General features: G+C 38.7%; 1 protein-coding gene across 1 annotated transcript; it reads left to right on the top strand.

Moving 5' to 3' along the window:
- The first annotated feature begins 321 nt into the window (after positions 1-321).
- On the top strand, positions 322-17,400 carry LOC309479059 (uncharacterized protein). Its single transcript, XM_082142903.1, has 13 exons — positions 322-960; positions 2,768-2,898; positions 2,992-3,154; positions 3,281-3,473; positions 6,212-6,286; positions 6,506-6,595; positions 7,386-7,460; positions 7,684-7,773; positions 8,572-8,646; positions 11,484-12,141; positions 13,677-13,823; positions 13,904-13,957; positions 15,678-17,400. Exons 2-13 carry the CDS (start codon positions 2,793-2,795, stop codon positions 15,929-15,931), a joined length of 1,980 nt encoding a protein of 659 aa, XP_081999029.1. The 5' UTR covers positions 322-960; positions 2,768-2,792; the 3' UTR covers positions 15,932-17,400.
- The last annotated feature ends 415 nt before the right edge of the window (positions 17,401-17,815 follow it).

Here is a 17,815-nt window from a genome sequence, read left to right as displayed (position 1 = left end):
TTTCCAATCTTCTGTTTCTGCTGTGATAAAACAACCCGCTTCTGATTTGAAGTCACGTGATGAAACTTATGAAACAACATGTATGCAAGTAGATTTTTTAAGAACATGTGAGGAATCATATGCATAATTACTTTCTATTATGTTATAAAAATTCATAATTTAAAATGATGTCCATAATATTTTTGGTGTTACTGTATAAAAATAATAACCAGTGTTATTTTTCATAATTGAGATATTAGTATAGCGTTTATTTATAGTTTTGCAGAATAGAGTAATTTTGGTAATTTTGGTTTGTGTTTTTTTGTTATCGACCATATTGTGTGCATGCGTGTGTGTGTGTGTGTGTGTGTGTGTGTGTGTGTGTGTGTGTGTGTGTGTGTGTGTGTGTGTGTGATCATCAGTGGTCAAGTAGTGATCACAGGTCTGTGTGTGTGTGTGTGTGTGTGTGTGTGTGTGTGTGTGTGTGTGTGTGTGTGTGTGTGTGTGTGTGTGTGTGTGTGTGTGTGTGTGTTGGGATATGTGGTTTACACGGACAACACGCCGGACATTTCACCTGGGCTCCCCGGACCTAAGGGTAATATGGGGACTATGCCAAGGTCCTCATAAATCAAAGAGTGTAACTGCATTTGTTAGTGTCTGAACAACATAAATTCTCTTTTTCTTTGAAAGTCCTTATTTACCACTTGACCTGATTTTGAGTGTATCCCAGTGTATAGAACAGCGACCCCACAGCTGGGTTTTATATTGCAGTTTCATACACATTTCTGATACACACGGGGCATTTTGGCGGGCCGTCTTGTGATTGGCTGGTTTGCGCACGTGGGCGGTAACAAACGGAAGTCAACGGGAAGCTCCGCCCAGAAGCATGGCCTCGAGCAGTCGCTAATTAAATGCCTAATGGACCACACCTTGGAAGTGTCAGCTCGACGTCATTGGATTCACTGGATTAAATACATACAGGTAATAATTATATTTATAAATATAGTTGCATTTTTGCATTAAGTAGTGTTTCCTATTTGCAAGAAATGGTAACTTGTAAGTTACAATTACTGTAAAATGCTATATATTTACCACAATGTTAGCTGAGCTAGCTTGAGTGGCTATCAACATGTCCTGCTCATTAAGCCTCAGGCTAAAGAGGTGGAGGACAGCAGGTAGAGATGAGGACATTAGTAACATTGCCAGCAGGTCAAATTTGTTAGTTTTGTTTTTAAAATGAAAGCTAGCTAGGTTAAGTTGAGCTGTGGCTATCGCATGGCTTAACGAGCAGGGCGTAGCTAGTTAAAGCCTCGTTTAGCACGTGAAGTGGATGCCTGCAGAGAGGAGAGGAGAGGAGGACTAGAAAGCAGCTAGTTGACAACTCTGTTTTTTTTGGAATTGAAACAATAAAAGAACTAAGAGGATGTATTGATATCATCTTTGGTTTTCCTGGTCTGTAAGTAACTTAATAAGTTGATTAACAAGCTTATGTAACTGCCTGTCTGTATCCACGTGTAGCTTTTGTAATTGCTAAAGTCTGGACCTTTACTACAGACATTGTGTTTGTTTTATAGAATTAAATATTTTCTTAGTAGCCCAACATTATTGTATTTTTATGAAGTTGCAGTGACACAGGAAGGCTGTGATATCATTAATATGAGTACTTTTAGGCCATTAAATAAATGTAATGTGTTTATGATATTCTGTTAGTGTACTAAACCTGTAAGATAAATTAATTGGTACCATAGTAACCAACCACAATGATCAATATACAAAACATGAGGGGCAACAGACCTGACAGGTATCTTGTGCAGTGTGTAGAGTGTTATTAAAAAAAAAAAAAAAAAAAACTTAAAAACAGTGTTTACTGTTAATATAGCTCTTTACACTGTTCATTTAGTTAGCTGAGGAGGACAGAGGCAGTAGTATAAGCACCATAGTTTCTATAGCAACCAGTATGCTTACTGAGCCTCCTGCAATGTCTGGGTTTAGACTACTTTCCAGTAAACTTGTAGAGGGGATGAGACTGCCTTTTCTCTTGTAGTTTTACTTACTTTTGACCAAGTCAGTTTAGTTGCATGTTAATTATTTGAATAATTCTAAAACAGTTCTTATGCCGAAAGCATCACAGTGATAACATTTCATGTCCTGGTTCTTTTTAATGTCATAATAATCTGTAATTCATATTGACAAAATAAACCAAATTTAAAAGGACTTTGAACCCAAAAACACACTGAGTCCCATTACTGTCACATGAAGAAAGAGAAAATGTAGAGAGTATGATATAAAGAGAAGAGAATCTGACAGAATATGTAGGCTATCAATTTAAGATTTTATCCTGGAAAACTAAACACAGCTGCTCTTAGTTAAAACTTTTTTTTTCTTGCTACCTGTCTATTATTTTTGGATGATAACACTGAGCAAAATGGTCTATGAAGCCTACTAGAGATTCGCTCGATTTGGTTTTTGATTAGAGGAATTATCTTATGTGGTCAGTGACCTTCTACAATCAGAAAACAAAACCAGTTGGAGGAACGATGAAATTTAGTCTGAATGTGGTCCAGCAGACTCCCACCAGCCTGTTACTTTGTGCAAAATATGCTGTTACACTTTTCAATGTATTCTTAAAAGAATCAATCAAATATGCATGTTCCAGTTATGAGCACATAATTTGGCTTCTGGCCAGATACATAACTATGTACATTACTAATTTACCCAGACTTTTGTTTTCTGATCATGCTTGTCCCAGTGAACATTGTAATCCTGACAATAACTTTTCATAATTTAGGCTGTGACACCTGTAAAGAGTAAACATGAAGCGGCGTAGACGCATTAATCCAAAGGATGATGCAAGATTTTATGTTACTGCTGAAAGTGACAAAGTGGGACTTGACATCAAGTACATCAATGCTGAAAAGGGTAAGTTGAATCTTCTGATTGTTTAATCATGATTCGACTTTAATACATATAATTTTTTGCCACTTATTTGTTGTTTTGTCTTTGATGAATTAGGCCGCGGCATCTTCGCCTCTGTTCCATTTGAAAAAGGAGACTTTCTATTGGAATACAGAGGTGATCTAATAAGCAAGCAAGAATGTGAGAGGAGACAGAGAATTTACCATGACCTCCTTAAAGTGTTTATGTTCGAGTTCCATTTTAATGGAAAACTGTGGTGGTACGTATGTCACTGGTTAATCTAATCAGAATTATGACTCTTTTTCTCTTTTCTCACGTCAGGTTAATTTACATTGCATTAGTATAAAAACTGATTGTTTTGAAAATGTTACTTGTGTTTTTGTAGTGTTGATGCAGCAACAGAGAATTCGTCACTAGGCAGACTCGTGAATGATGACCATATTAATCCTAATGCCAAGATTAAGTACCTCACTGTGCAAGGGAAGCCCCATCTCTGTTTGTTTGCAGTTCGAGACATAAGTCCAGGAGAGGAGATCACCTATAACTATGGTGACTCAGACTGGCCATGGAGATGCAAGGTGGGCAAAATTTGACTTTGTGAAATTGATAGTTCTCATAAAAGAAATACTTTAACCATAGAACATTTCACATACCAAAATACTGTACATTTTCCATCTAGCTTCAGGTGGAACATGATTTTTATAGCTTTTGTTAGCAGTTTGTTAGCACCACCTAACCAGCAGACCATAGATGATACTGACCATTACAGACTGGTAGAACAAAAACAATGAAGTCATCAAATGCTGTGTTCATCAGAGTGTAGTTTTCAAAGTCCACGGTCTACAATATATATATATATATTTTTCTTTTTACAGGGCCTTGATGACAAAATGGCTCCAAAGATGTGTTGTACCACAAATCCCCCATCCACAACTGATGATACTGAAGAGGTATGTCCTCACAAAAGATAGATTTTTATTAATATCTTGCTATTGATTGTTAATATCAGAAAAGTTGTCAGTGAGTTTTAATCAAGGTTTTCTTCTGTCTTTCTGTCAACACTAGAATGGTTTATTTTATTTTTTTATTCAGATGTCAAATGTCCTCTCTAGTATCACGTTCCCAGGACTTTCTCTTTATTGTCTTTTGTCTCTGTTTCATCTTCTACAGCTGACCAACGAGAGCAAGTGCAGCCATACAGCCGTCAGCCACCCGAATCAGACTAGGCCAGAGCTCAGCCCACTCACCAAGGTTGGAGAGGTAAATTAAATCTCATGTACAACTTATTTGTGGCAAAATGTTAAATCTACCAACCTATTTCAATATGTGTGTGTGTGTGTGTGTGGTCGCCTGAGTAGAACATGCTTTATGTGGACAATGGAATGGAAGGACATTGTCTAAACGTGCCTTTTCAAGCTTCAGTCAGTATAATATCTGAGTGTATGTGTATCAAACACTGAACCCCACCCAAACATGACTTGGGAGGTCCATACAGTTTACAGGGTCCTGTCCCCAGAGGCATCACTTGGGTTTTTAAGAACACTTGGACTGCCTGCATTGGATCTGTATGTTGGTTTAATGTGAATGCTAAGTTGTTTGGTTACATGTAATGGAAAGGCACCCATTCAACAGCACTGACGAAAATTCATGACAAGATGTCATTTAAAAAGAATCATAGCAAATCTAAGAACTATAAAAGGACTAACCCCTCAGTCCATGTAAAAGCTTAGTCAATTATTCTAGAAGTCCAATCATTCTAGGAAGTGGGCTGACAATAGATAAACAACAAAGTAATCAAATGCTGTATTCATCAGTGTAGTTTTCATAGTCTACAGACTGTAGTCATGTGGCCTGTTCAGTGACTAAAGAACCGTTTCAGAGACTACATGTTTTCCACAAAACACTCACTGAAATACAGCCATGATATCTTTTCACTGAATGCTACACAGGGAACATCTTGTCTTCAAGATATTTAATATAATTTCTTTTTTTTCTTCTTTTTACAGGGCCTTGATGATGAAATGGCTCCTAAGATGTGTGGTACCACAAATCCCCCATCCACAACTGATGATACTGAAGAGGTATGTCCTCACAAAAGATAGATTTTTATTAATATCTTGCTCTTGATTGTTAATATCAGAAAAGTTGTCAGTGAGTTTTAATCAAGGTTTTCCTCCGTCTTTCTGTCAACAGTAGAATGGTTTATTTTTTAATTCAGATGTCAAATGTCCTCTCTAGTATCACGCTCCCTGGACTTTCTCTTTATTGTCCTTTGTCTGTCTCTGTTTCATCTTCTACAGCTGACCAATGAGAGCAAGTGCAGCCATACAGCCGTCAGCCACCCGAATCAGACTAGTCCAGAGCTCAGCCCACTCACCAAGGTTGGAGAGGTAAATTAAATCTAATGTACAACTTATTTGTGGCAAAATGTTAAATCTACCAACCTATTTCGATATATATATGTGTGTGTGTGTGTGTGTGTGTGTGTGTGGTCGCCTGAGTAGAACATGCTTTATGTGGACAGTTGCCTGAGTAGAACATGCTTTATGTGGACAATGGAATGGAAGGACAGTCAGTATAATATCTGAGTGTATGTGTGTGTGTGTGTGTAGTCGCCTGAGTAGAACATGCTTTATGTGGACAGTCGCCTGAGTAGAACATGCTTTATGTGGACAATGGAATGGAAGGACATTTGTCTAAACATGCTTTTTCAAGCTTCAGTCAGTATAATATCTGAGTGTATGTGTATCAAACACTGAACCCCACCCAAACATGACTTGGGAGGTCCATACAGTTTACAGGGTCCCGTCCCCAGAGGCATCACTTGGGTTTTTAAGAACACTTGGACTGCCTGCATTGGATCTGTATGTTGGTTTAATGTGAATGCTAAGTTGTTTGGTTACATGTAATGGATAGGCACCCTATTAGTTATACTGGGCTACAAGAAGTCAGCTCCTGGCACTGAGGCTAACCACAAATTCTCCATCTACAATTTAAAAATATGAAGAAGGTATATCTTCATATAGGATATGCTTTAGATAAGCTGCATTCAAACATTCAAAGGAAAAAACAAAAACTCAGATAATATCTACAAGGGCTAATTTCTGTACAAACATTCAATTTCAATCTCATCCAGTGACTTCCCCTGCATGCTGGAAAGGTTTCCTTTCTCCATTGACAAAAGGAGTTTGGAAATCTTAGCCAGTTGTGTTGTGGGAACTGGTAATCTGTAGAAGTCGCGGTGAACGCAAATGTGTTCATCAGAGTGTAGATTTCATAGTCCACGGTCTACAATATATTTTTTATTTTTTTACAGGGCCTTGATGACGAAATGGCTCCTAAGATGTGTGGTACCACAAATCCCCCATCCACAACTGATGATACTGAAGAGGTATGTCCTCACAAAAGATAGATTTTTATTAATATCTTGCTCTGATTGTTAATATCAGAAAAGTTGTCAGTGAGTTTTAAAGCAAGGTTTTCCTCTGTCTTTCTGTCAACAGTAGAATGATTTTTTTATTTTTTTAGATATCAAATGTCCTCTCTAGTATCACGCTCCCTGGACTTTCTCTTTATTGTCCTTTGTCTGTCTCTGTTTCATCTTCTACAGCTGACCACTGAGAGCAAGTGCAGCCATACAGCCGTCAGCCACCCGAATCAGACTAGTCCAGAGCTCAGCCCACTCACCAAGGTTGGAGAGGTAAATTAAATCTCATGTACAACTTAGTGAAGTTATTTGTGGCAAAATGTTAAATCTACCAACCTATTTCAATATATGTGTGTGTGTGTGTGTGTGGTCGCCTGAGTAGAACATGCTTTATGTGGACAGTCGCCTGAGTAGAACATGCTTTATGTGGACAATGGAATGGAAGGACATTTGTCTAAACGTGCCTTTTCAAGCTTCAGTCAGTATAAGATCTGAGTGTATGTGTATCAAACCCTGAACCCCACCCAAACATGACTTGGGAGGTCCATACAGTTTACAGGGTCCTGTCCCCAGAGGCATCACTTTGGTTTTTAAGAACACTTGGACTGCCTGCATTGGATCTGTATGTTGGTTTAATGTGAATGCTAAGTTGTTTGGTTACATGTAATGGAAAGGCACCCATTCAACAGCACTGACGAAAATTCATGACAAGATGTCATTTAAAAAGAATCATAGCAAATCTAAGAACTATAAAAGGACTAACCCCTCAGTCCATGTAAAAGCTTAGTCAATTATTCTAGAAGTCCAATCATTCTAGGAAGTGGGCTGACAATAGATAAACAACAAAGTAATCAAATGCTGTATTCATCAGTGTAGTTTTCATAGTCTACAGACTGTAGTCATGTGGCCTGTTCAGTGACTAAAGAACCGTTTCAGAGACTACATGTTTTCCACAAAACACTCACTGAAATACAGCCATGATATCTTTTCACTGAATGCTACACAGGGAACATCTTGTCTTCAAGATATTTAATATAATTTCTTTTTTTTTTTCTTTTTACAGGGCCTTGATGACGAAATGGCTCCAAAGATGTGTTGTACCACAAATCCCCCATCCACAACTGATGATACTGAAGAGGTATGTCCTCACAAAAGATAGATTTTTATTAATATCTTGCTCTTGATTGTTAATATCAGAAAAGTTGTCAGTGAGTTTTAAAGCAAGGTTTTCCTCCGTCTTTCTATCAACAGTAGAATGATTTTTTTTTTTTTTATTCAGATATCAAATGTCCTCTCTAGTATCACGCTCCCTGGACTTTCTCTTTATTGTCCTTTGTCTGTCTCTGTTTCATCTTCTACAGCTGACCAATGAGAGCAAGTGCAGCCATACAGCCGTCAGCCACCCGAATCAGACTAGGCCAGAGCTCAGCCCACTCACCAAGGTTGGAGAGGTAAATTAAATCTCATGTACAACTTAGTGAAGTTATTTGTGGCAAAATGTTAAATCTACCAACCTATTTCAATATATGTGTGTGTGTGTGTGTGTGGTCGCCTGAGTAGAACATGCTTTATGTGGACAGGCGCCTGAGTAGAACATGCTTTATGTGGACAATGGAATGGAAGGACATTGTCTAAACGTGCCTTTTCAAGGTTCAGTCAGTATAATATCTGAGTGTATGTGTATCAAACCCTGAACCCCACCCAAACATGACTTGGGAGGTCCATACAGTTTAGAGGGTCCCGTCCCCAGAGGCATCACTTTGGTTTTTAAGAACACTTGGACTGCCTGCATTGGATCTGTATGTTGGTTTAATGTGAATGCTAAGTTGTTTAGTTACATGTAATGGAAAGGCACCCATTCAACAGCACTGACGAAAATTCATGACAAGATGTAATTTTAAAAGAATCATAGCAAATCTAAGAACTATAAAAGGACTAACCCCTCAGTCCATGTAAAAGCTTAGTCAATTATTCTAGAAGTCCAATCATTCTAGGAAGTGGGCTGACAATAGATAAACAACAAAGTAATCAAATGCTGTATTCATCAGTGTAGTTTTCATAGTCTACAGACTGTAGTCATGTGGCCTGTTCAGTGACTAAAGAACCGTTTCAGAGACTACATGTTTTCCACAAAACACTCACCGAAATACAGCCATGATATCTTTTCACTGAATGCTACACAGGGAACATCTTGTCTTCAAGATATTTATTATAATTTATCTTTTTTTGTTGTTTATTCCTTTTTACAGGGCCTTGATGATGAAATGGCTCCAAAGATGTGTGGTACCACAAATCCCCCATCCACAACTGATGATACTGAAGAGGTATGTCCTCACAAAAGATAGATTTTTATTAATATCTTGCTCTTGATTGTTAATATCAGAAAAGTTGTCAGTGAGTTTTAATCAAGGTTTTCCTCTGTCTTTCTGTCAACACTAGAATGGTTTATTTTATTTTTTTATTCAGATGTCAAATGTCCTCTCTAGTATCATGCTCCCTGGACTTTCTCTTTATTGTCCTTTGTCTCTGTTTCATCTTCTACAGCTGACCAATGAGAGCAAGTGCAGCCATACAGCCGTCAGCCACCCGAATCAGACTAGTCCAGAGCTCAGCCCACTCACCAAGGTTGAAGAGGTAAATTAAATCTAATGTACAACTTAGTGAAGTTATTTGTGGCAAAATGTTAAATCTACCAACCTATTTCGATATATATGTGTGTGTGTGTGTGTGTGTGTGTGTGTGTGTGTGGTCGCCTGAGTAGAACATGCTTTATGTGGACAGTCGCCTGAGTAGAACATGCTTTATGTGGACAATGGAATGGAAGGACATTTGTCTAAACGTGCCTTTTCAAGCTTCAGTCAGTATAATATCTGAGTGTATGTGTATCAAACACTGAACCCCACCCAAACATGACTTGGGAGGTCCATACAGTTTACAGGGTCCCGTCCCCATAGGCATCACTTGGGTTTTTAAGAACACTTGGACTGCCTGCATTGGATCTGTATGTTGGTTTAATGTGAATGCTAAGTTGTTTGGTTACATGTAATGGATAGGCACCCTATTAGTTATACTGGGCTACAAGAAGTCAGCTCCTGGCACTGAGGCTAACCACAAATTCCCCATCTACAATTAAAAAAAATATGAATCATATAGGATATGCTTTAAATAAGCTGCATATAAATAAGATACGCTATAAATAACAAAATACAATGCAATAAAAGGGTAATCATATGTATGAGGTAAATTAAATGTCACATTGGTATTGGATTTAAAATGATTGGATATCGACATGTAAATATGAAATATCTTTCTGTCCAAACTATGTGGCATAAATAAATACTACAATTAAATTTTTCGCCAACAGTGTCAAAAACACCGCCTTGTGTGTGCAACAGTATCCTCCTTGGACAAGTGTGTTAGTTGTGTGGGACCCGTATCTTCCTTCAAGTGGCTTGGCTATCGATGCACAGGTTAGATATTTAGTGAATTAGTATAGAGTGTATATGTGTTGTGCTCTAACCACTTAAATAGACCTGCAGTGTTAACATTATTTTACTCAAATGTGTTCCAGTTTGTTCAGGGGTCTGGCATAAATCCTGCCTCAAGCAAATTAAAAGAGATGACTTTAACAGCACAGCACAGGTGAGTATCTACTAAGTGAGTGTTGAACTTGAACTGTCTATAAGATTCAATCACCATGTAAAATAATTTTGCTTTCTCACCAATTCAGGCGCAGCAGTCTCCTGAGGCTTCTGATGATGATCTGCTGTCAGATCAGGACAAAATTCTACATCCAGAATTGGACCAAAAATCATCTGATGATGCTGAGGACATGTCTGACAAGGAATACATACCTGACTCGGATTCAGAATATGATGATGAATATGATTCAGATGCCAGCATACCCTTAATGTCAAGTCAGGCAAGAGCTGCACATATTCAAGTAAAACCAGTAGTACCTGATGTTGGAACATCTTATGGGTCAGACACAGGCACCCCAGTTGTGCCCAGTATATCAAAATGTTGGCCACCCCTTAAAAATAAGATGATTCCCAATGCTGCTGACACATCTAATTCAGCAAATTCTATCAAAGACTCATCAAAGGAAAAGCTAGAGGATGAAGCTGTGACTCATGAACAAGAATTACCACATCTGTTTATGAGTAAAAAAAATTACTGTTATGTTTGTGGTAAGCCACAAAGCAAAATTTCCCGCCACTTGAAAACACACAAGACACATACTGAAATTGTCCAAGCATTTTCCCTTCCTGAGGACTCAAAAGAGCGCAAGATATTATTAGAAAAAATGAGGAATAAGGGAAATTTTAAACATAACATTGCAGTTTTGCAAGATGGAAAAGGATCACTGAAAGTGAAGAGAAAGCCAAAAGCTAAAGCACTGGCAGGAAAGTTTATCCACTGTATGTATTGTCAAGGGATGTACATTCGTAAGGAGCTTTGGAGACATGTCCGCAGATGCCCCTTTAAGCCAGAAAACGAAGATTTGGGTGACACACCTGGGAGAACCAAAGTACTGGGCTTGGCTGCAACTCTGGAGTCTACATTCTGTCAGCAGATCTCAAGTGGAGTGTGGAAGCTCCTTAGTGTCATGAAACAAGATGAGGTGGCCTCAGTTGTGCGAAATGACTTCTCTATTATTCAGTTTGCCCAGTCACTCTACAACAAACATGGACAAGACCCTACAAAATATGAATACATTCGACAAAAGCTCCGTGAAGTGGGGCGTTTGTTGTTATGCCTGCGTACAGAATTCTCAGTACATAACCTAGAGGACGCTGTTAAACCTGCTAACTTCCAGAGAGTTGTGCAAGCAGTAAAGAAAGTTTCAGGTTTTGATGAACAAAAACACTCGTACCAGAAACCAAGCCTTGCGCTGAAACTGGGGCATACACTGAAGAAAATCGCGGACATTATTCATTGTAGGGCACTCATGGCAGAAGATGAAGAACTGATCAGGCACACTGACATATTCAAGAAGTTGTACACCTCCAGGTGGTCTGAGTTGGTGTCTCACAGTGCCCTGAACACACTGAGTGATGCCAAATACAATAAACCATCAACATTGCCCTTCACTGAAGATGTTCAGATCCTTCATCAGTACCTAGATAAATCTGCAGAAAGTGCCTTCTGCAGCTTGAAGGAAGAGGCCACCACTCAGAACTATGCTCAGCTTGCAAAACTCACACTTGCACAAATCATTGTCTTCAATCGAAGGCGTGCTGGGGAAGTTTCGAAAATGCGCCTCAAAAGTTTTCATGAAAGGGACAACACAAAGCTCCATGAAGATGTTGCACTGGGGTTGTCGAAGACTGAACAGAAGCTTTGTAACTATTTCAGCCGAATTGAAATCATGGGGAAAAGGGGCAGAAAGGTTGCCGTTCTGCTCACACCAAGTGTGGTGGATGCTTTGTCACTACTTGCCAGTAGAAGAACTGAATGTGGCGTTTGTGCCACAAATGTCTTCCTGTTTGCAAGACCAACGTCAATGAGCCACTACAGAGGACAGGACTGTTTGCGTGTTCATGCAAGCCAGTGTGGAGCAAAGCACCCTGAGTACCTTAGGTCAACACAACTCAGGAAACATGTTGCCACACTCTCACAAGTCCTTAATTTAAAACACAATGAACTTGATCAGGTTGCAGATTTCCTGGGTCACGACATTCGTGTTCACCGCGACTTCTACAGATTACCAGTTCCCACAACACAACTGGCTAAGATTTCCAAACTCCTTTTGTCAATGGAGAAAGGAAACCTTTCCAGCATGCAGGGGAAGTCACTGGATGAGATTGAAATTGAAGGTTTGTACAGAAATTAGCCCTTGTAGATATTATCTGAGTTTTTGTTTTTTCCTTTGAATGTTAATTTATAAACATCTAGACTTGGCGTAGTCAGCATCCTTTTCCTTTCATGTCCAAATATGAGTCGAGAACTACTATTCAGAAATATAAACTTAAGTCTACAGTATGGCTGGACAGTAATTCAAAAATATGTTTGTGTAGGAGGTGCAGTCGAATTACGTTAATTATTAACCTAATATCATATTGTGTAATCATTTATCTTATGTGCTCATGGACCAAATTAAACATAAACGCAGGTATAATAGCTCAAAACTACTCAAGTAAAAATAGTTACTTTGCAAAAAGTGGCAAGTACAAAACCAAGTACTATCTTTTCCCTAGGTCTTTTTATGTCCAGCTATTTATGAGAGTTTTACCAGAGCTGTAAACTATTTGAATAAATGTAATTAGTAACTGTACTTGAGTATCTTTTTGGCTACTTTGTAGTTGTACTGAGTATCAAAGATATTAGCTACTTTTACTCTACTTGACTACATTTTTTATGTACTTTTTACTCCAATACATTTGTGAGGAGTAATGCAATTACAAATTACATTTTGCATGGCACCTAACTTTTTCTGCAGCAGTTTATTTCTGCTATAAAGAAGTGATATTTCCATCTAAGTGGCATTGACTGAACTATATCTTGTGCGTTTTGCCCTTACTCACCCAAACTTGTCAAGTCTACTTTACGTGAATGCGAGTGCATTAGTAGGTGCTAAATCGCAGACGTTTGATTTAAGAGATGAGGTCATGACTGCAGCCAGTGATGAGCACATCCAGTACAACTAGACTTTGACTATTTAATTTTACTTAACATTATTTTATTTATCCACCATATTGACAAGGCCTTTTTGAAGGATATTGGTTTACGTGGGGCCTTTTTGTGCACTTGAGCTTAACTGAGACATGAGAGTTTGTAGACGCTTAAATAGATGGTTCACCCAAAAATGAATATTCTGTCATTTACTCACCCTCAAGTTGTTCCAAACTTGTCTTTGTTCTGCTGTACTAGTCAATGGCTGGCAAGATCTGCTTGGTTACAAAAATATATAAAATATCTATCTTTGTGTACTGCAGAACAAAGAAATGTATACCGGTTTGGAACAACTTGAGGTTGACTACATGAAGACAGAATTTTCATTTTTGGTTGAACAATCCCTTTAAGAGGCTGTTGTGTCGACCCTGATTTATTGCACTATTGAGGTGTTCAGTTTTATTTAGATTTTAGAAAATAAACATGACTTCTCATTTTACAAATCAATTGTTTCTTATTTTCACCTGCATGTCTCAGGTGTCAAGGACCTAGTGCATCTTTGGGCCTAAATTTAGTATAAGTAAAATACTAAAGTACTGTTAAAATCACTTTCTCAAGTCGTATTGGTAACTTGTAACTTGTAGTAGAGTCATTTATGCTGCAATGTATCTGTCTTTTTACTCAGTATGGTTTTCAGGTACTCTTTACACCTCTGAGTTTTACTAATGCCATTTTCCAGATGAGATTGCGTTAAGTGATGCTGAAGACAGTGGGAGCGAATCTGATGACAGCAACACAGATCTCACCGCATCAGAGTTTGGAACTGTGGAGCCTATGGCTATTGACTCTACAACCACAGAGCAAGACCATGACATGGGAGACTTTGGTATGTTAACTCAATTCATAGTCACTGCTGATAAAATGTATTTTTTACAAAAGTAACTTGTTAAATTATGTTTTCAACAGGATCAGTGTCATTTGTGTCATCCACAGTGAGTGAGAGTGTACCTCCCTCTGAAGGTAAGATTCAGATTCAAGAGGTTTATTGTCTATGCACAGAAGAAACACAGTTGTTTATAGACCTTATGCGCCAGTGAAACGAGGGTGCCGCCATCTTTAGTATATTGTCTTTTAACTTTCGTTTTTGCGGTCGCTCTGTATATTTCTATGGCGCTGCTATCCAGGAGTAATTAGCTTTTGAAGTGGATTTACTTAATGTAAAGTTAACGAACGTTATCATGAGGATTGTAATGTTTAAAGCAGATGACTAAACAAATGTCAGTCGACCGGGAAGATTTTAAAACGAGCCGTTCATTAATAAACGCAAAATCGCGGTGAAAATACAGACCGGAAGTCAAAAGACAACGAGCGCAGGGCTGAGAAGAGGCGGGACAACATAAGGTCTATACCCTACGATGAAATTCTTACTTTGCCCAACTCCCTTAAAGGGATACTTCACCGTTTTTTCATATTTAACCATGTTATTCCCCTAACTAAAACGAGTTGCTACATACCTCTCTCGTCTCAGTGCGTGCACTCAATCGCTCTGGCGCACGGCGACACTTTGATAGCACTTAGCTTAGCCCAGTTCATTCATTAGGATCCAAACAGAGATGAAGTTAGAAGCGACCAAACACCTCCATGTTTTCCCTACTTAAATAGTTACTCAAGTAGTTATACGACCAAGTATGGTGACACAAAATAAAACGTGGCGCTTTTCTAAGCGAGTAAAAAGGATAACTATAATGTATGGCGGAATAGCACTGGGAGCACTTTGACTGTGTAAAAAGTCAGTTTTTATGAAAGTTTAATATGAAAAAACGGTGAAGTATCCCTTTAACAGAAGGATTATTATGCACGTATTTGTGATGTTTCCTGTCTCTGAAGTTTTCAACTATCAAAATGCAAGAGTAATCTTAAAGAAAGAGATATAAATAAATAGCCCTAAATTTAACTGTACTGCATTTGTACAAAACATCTTGTCTGCAAGGGAGCATATACACTTACTTTATTATCAGGTAATGTATCCTGAATTTGAGGTAAAAGTAAAGTTACCTCCTCCTCTTCACATGTTCTCTTGATTGCCCATGAGTACGTATTAATAATTGTCTTTTTAGCAAGTTGGTTAAAAGACTAAAAATGAATTGGTCTGAATGACTGAGTCACAACATGCCACAAAATCTGGAAGATTAAGAGGTTAAAAGTAGTATTAGGCTGATTGTTATGTACGGTTTCAATATCAAGACTAAACTTTCAGACCAAGTTCCATCACTATTTAGCTAACCTTATGAAATCAGATTTAAACTGAGAATCAGACCTTAAACCCCATAGTATTTGTTTCATTTAAAATACGGTGTGTTGAAGTACAATGCCAAAATTACTTAAGACATGTTACTAATTGTAGTATTACTTACTGCAATTAATTCAAATATCAAAAGGTTTGGCCACATAAATAGATGAACAGCAAAGACATTCTAAAAATACACTCCATATTGTCCACACTCTAATGTGGGCTAGTAAAGTTGGTGAAATCACATCGAGTGAGACACCAACTGATACCCAAAGTGAATTAAGAAAAGTAAACTGCAATTTTTTTGTCAACTGTGGCATTAACTGAACTCATGTTTTGATGGCTTCAACTGGACAACACATTTTGTTTGATTGATATATATATATATATATTTATTTATTTATTTATTTATTTATTTTTTTTTATATTTTTTTTTTGCTTATCTTCCAGAGAATTATGCTGATGAGGAACATGGATCCAGAAGAGTGGCAAAGAAAGTGTGGTCTAAGGCTGAGGTCGCCGCAGTAATGCGACACTTCAAAGGTCATATAAGCAGGGGAAAACTGGCCACCAAAACTGAATGCAGTCACTGCAAACTGGTGGAAGACCCCGTGTTGGCACAAAGAACAGTGCAAAATATAAGGGACTTTGTTCGAAATAGAGGAATAGCTGCAAAGAGGCAGTCAGAAAAAGAAAAGATTTAAATACTCTGACAATTGTGGTGGTGTTTCTATGTTTGTGTTAAAGGAACACGCCGACTTTTTGGGACTTTAGCTTATTCCCCGTATCCCCCAGAGTTAGATAAGTCCATACATACCCTTCTCATCTCCGTGCGTGCCGTAACTCTGTCTGACGCACCCACCGCTAGCCTAGCTTAGCACAAAGACTGGAGGTAAATGGCTCCAGCTAGCATACTGCTCCCAATAAGTGACACAATAATGCCAACATTTTCCTATTTACATGTTGTGATTTGTATAGTCTCGGCGTGTACAAATAACAAGGCCACATGAGATACAGCCATCTTCTAACCGTATACATACAGGGAACTATATTCTCATAGAATTTACTATATAGAAGGCGAAGCACTGCTGGCTGGAGTGATTAGCGCAACCCTCTGAGCGAACTCCCTGCCCCTCACCACGGGGCTTCTCAGGCGCTGCGAGCAAATCACTCCGCAGAAGTAGCAGTGCTTAGGCCTTCTGAGAGTATAGTTCCCAGTGTGTGTACGGTTAGAAGATGTCTGTGTCTCATGTGACCTTGTTATTTGTACACGCCGAGACTATACAAATCACAACATGTAAATAGGAAAATGTTGGCATTATTGTGTCACTTATTGGGAGCAGTATGCTAGCTGGAGCCATTTACCTCCAGTCTTTGTGCTAAGCTAGGCTAGCGGTGGGTGCGTCAGACAGAGTTACGGCACGCACGGAGATGAGAAGGGTATGTATGGACTTATCTAACTCTGGGGGATACGGGGAATAAGCTAAAGTCCAAAGTTCCTTTAATGTTTTAAAAAGTGTGGCTCTTGTGTTTTAAGTTGTTGTCTGCCTGTGATAGTTTGTAATGATGTTCAAAGAGGCCATCACAAAAGCAAACTGTAAAACAGCTTTTATTTTTTTTACTTTTTGTTATGAGCAACCATGGGTCTTTTGAAGTTGGGTAAGAATAACTTATTTGACCTTTTTTGCTCAATTCTCATTGTCATGGCACTTGTGTTGTGTGACAATCTATTGTTTAGCTCTTACAGGCTGTTATCTGGCTGTTAGTCAGTGTCACCAACTAACACTGGTGATGTTAGAGTTGTGCAATAAAATAATAATTCAAGTCCCATTAATGCTTGGTGGTGTCAGGTTAATGTGTATTTATGTTAATGAGCATTTATGTTAATGAGCAAGTATTTAAGTGACGTCATTGTCCCTTTAAAGTCCCAATAATGTTTGTTTTGGTCCTTATAAGTCACATATTCTTCAAAATGAGAACTGTCTCTATAAACCACAATAATTTTAGGGTGGTGTGTATCACGCTCTGAAGGGTGTATCTGAAGTCTAAAGTGTCCTGAATTTTTTTCAAATTTTTTGGAGTGTTTTAATCGAATTCCCATAGCTCTAGGACCTCAGGAAAGGGTAGTCCATCTAAACCACCACCGGGCCTGTTTGGAGAAAAAGTCTGGCTAATCCACATAAACCAGTATGTGTGTGTGTGTGTGTGTGTGTGTGTGTGTGTGTGTGAAGCACTGATCACAGGTCAGTGTGTGTGTGTGTGTGTGTGTGTGTGTGTGTGTGTGTGTGTGTGTGTGTGTGTGTGTGTGTGTGTGTGTGTGTGTGTGTGTGTGTGTGTGTGTGTGTGTGTGTGTGTGTGTGTGTGTGTGTGTGTGTGTGTGTGTGTGTGTGTGTGTGTGTGTGAAGCACTGATCACAGGTCAGTGTGTGTGTGTGTGTGTGTGTGTGTGTGTGAAGCACTGATCACAGGTCAGTGTGTGTGTGTGTGTGTGTGTGTGTGTGTGTGTGTGTGTGTGTGTGTGTGTGTGTGTGTGTGTGTGTCGACTCAAGGACTCTTCACAGAGACTCTTTAAGCTGAATGGTCGATGTG

The sequence above is a fragment of the Leuciscus leuciscus genome (genome assembly GCF_965113295.1).
Source record: "Leuciscus leuciscus genome assembly, chromosome: 17".
Lineage (NCBI taxonomy): Eukaryota > Metazoa > Chordata > Actinopteri > Cypriniformes > Leuciscidae > Leuciscus > Leuciscus leuciscus.
The sequence above is the reverse complement of the archived record's forward strand: the minus strand, read 5'-3'. Positions and strand labels throughout refer to the sequence as shown.

Coding starts and splice junctions, on each gene's coding strand:
- LOC309479059 (XM_082142903.1), top strand. CDS start 2,793: ATGAAGCGGCGTAGACGCATTAATCCAAAGGATGATGCAAGATTTTAT. Junction 2,899..2,991: donor GTACATCAATGCTGAAAAGG/GTAAGTTGAATC, acceptor TTGATGAATTAG/GCCGCGGCATCTTCGCCTCT. Junction 3,474..6,211: donor ACTGGCCATGGAGATGCAAG/GTGGGCAAAATT, acceptor ATTTTTTTACAG/GGCCTTGATGACGAAATGGC.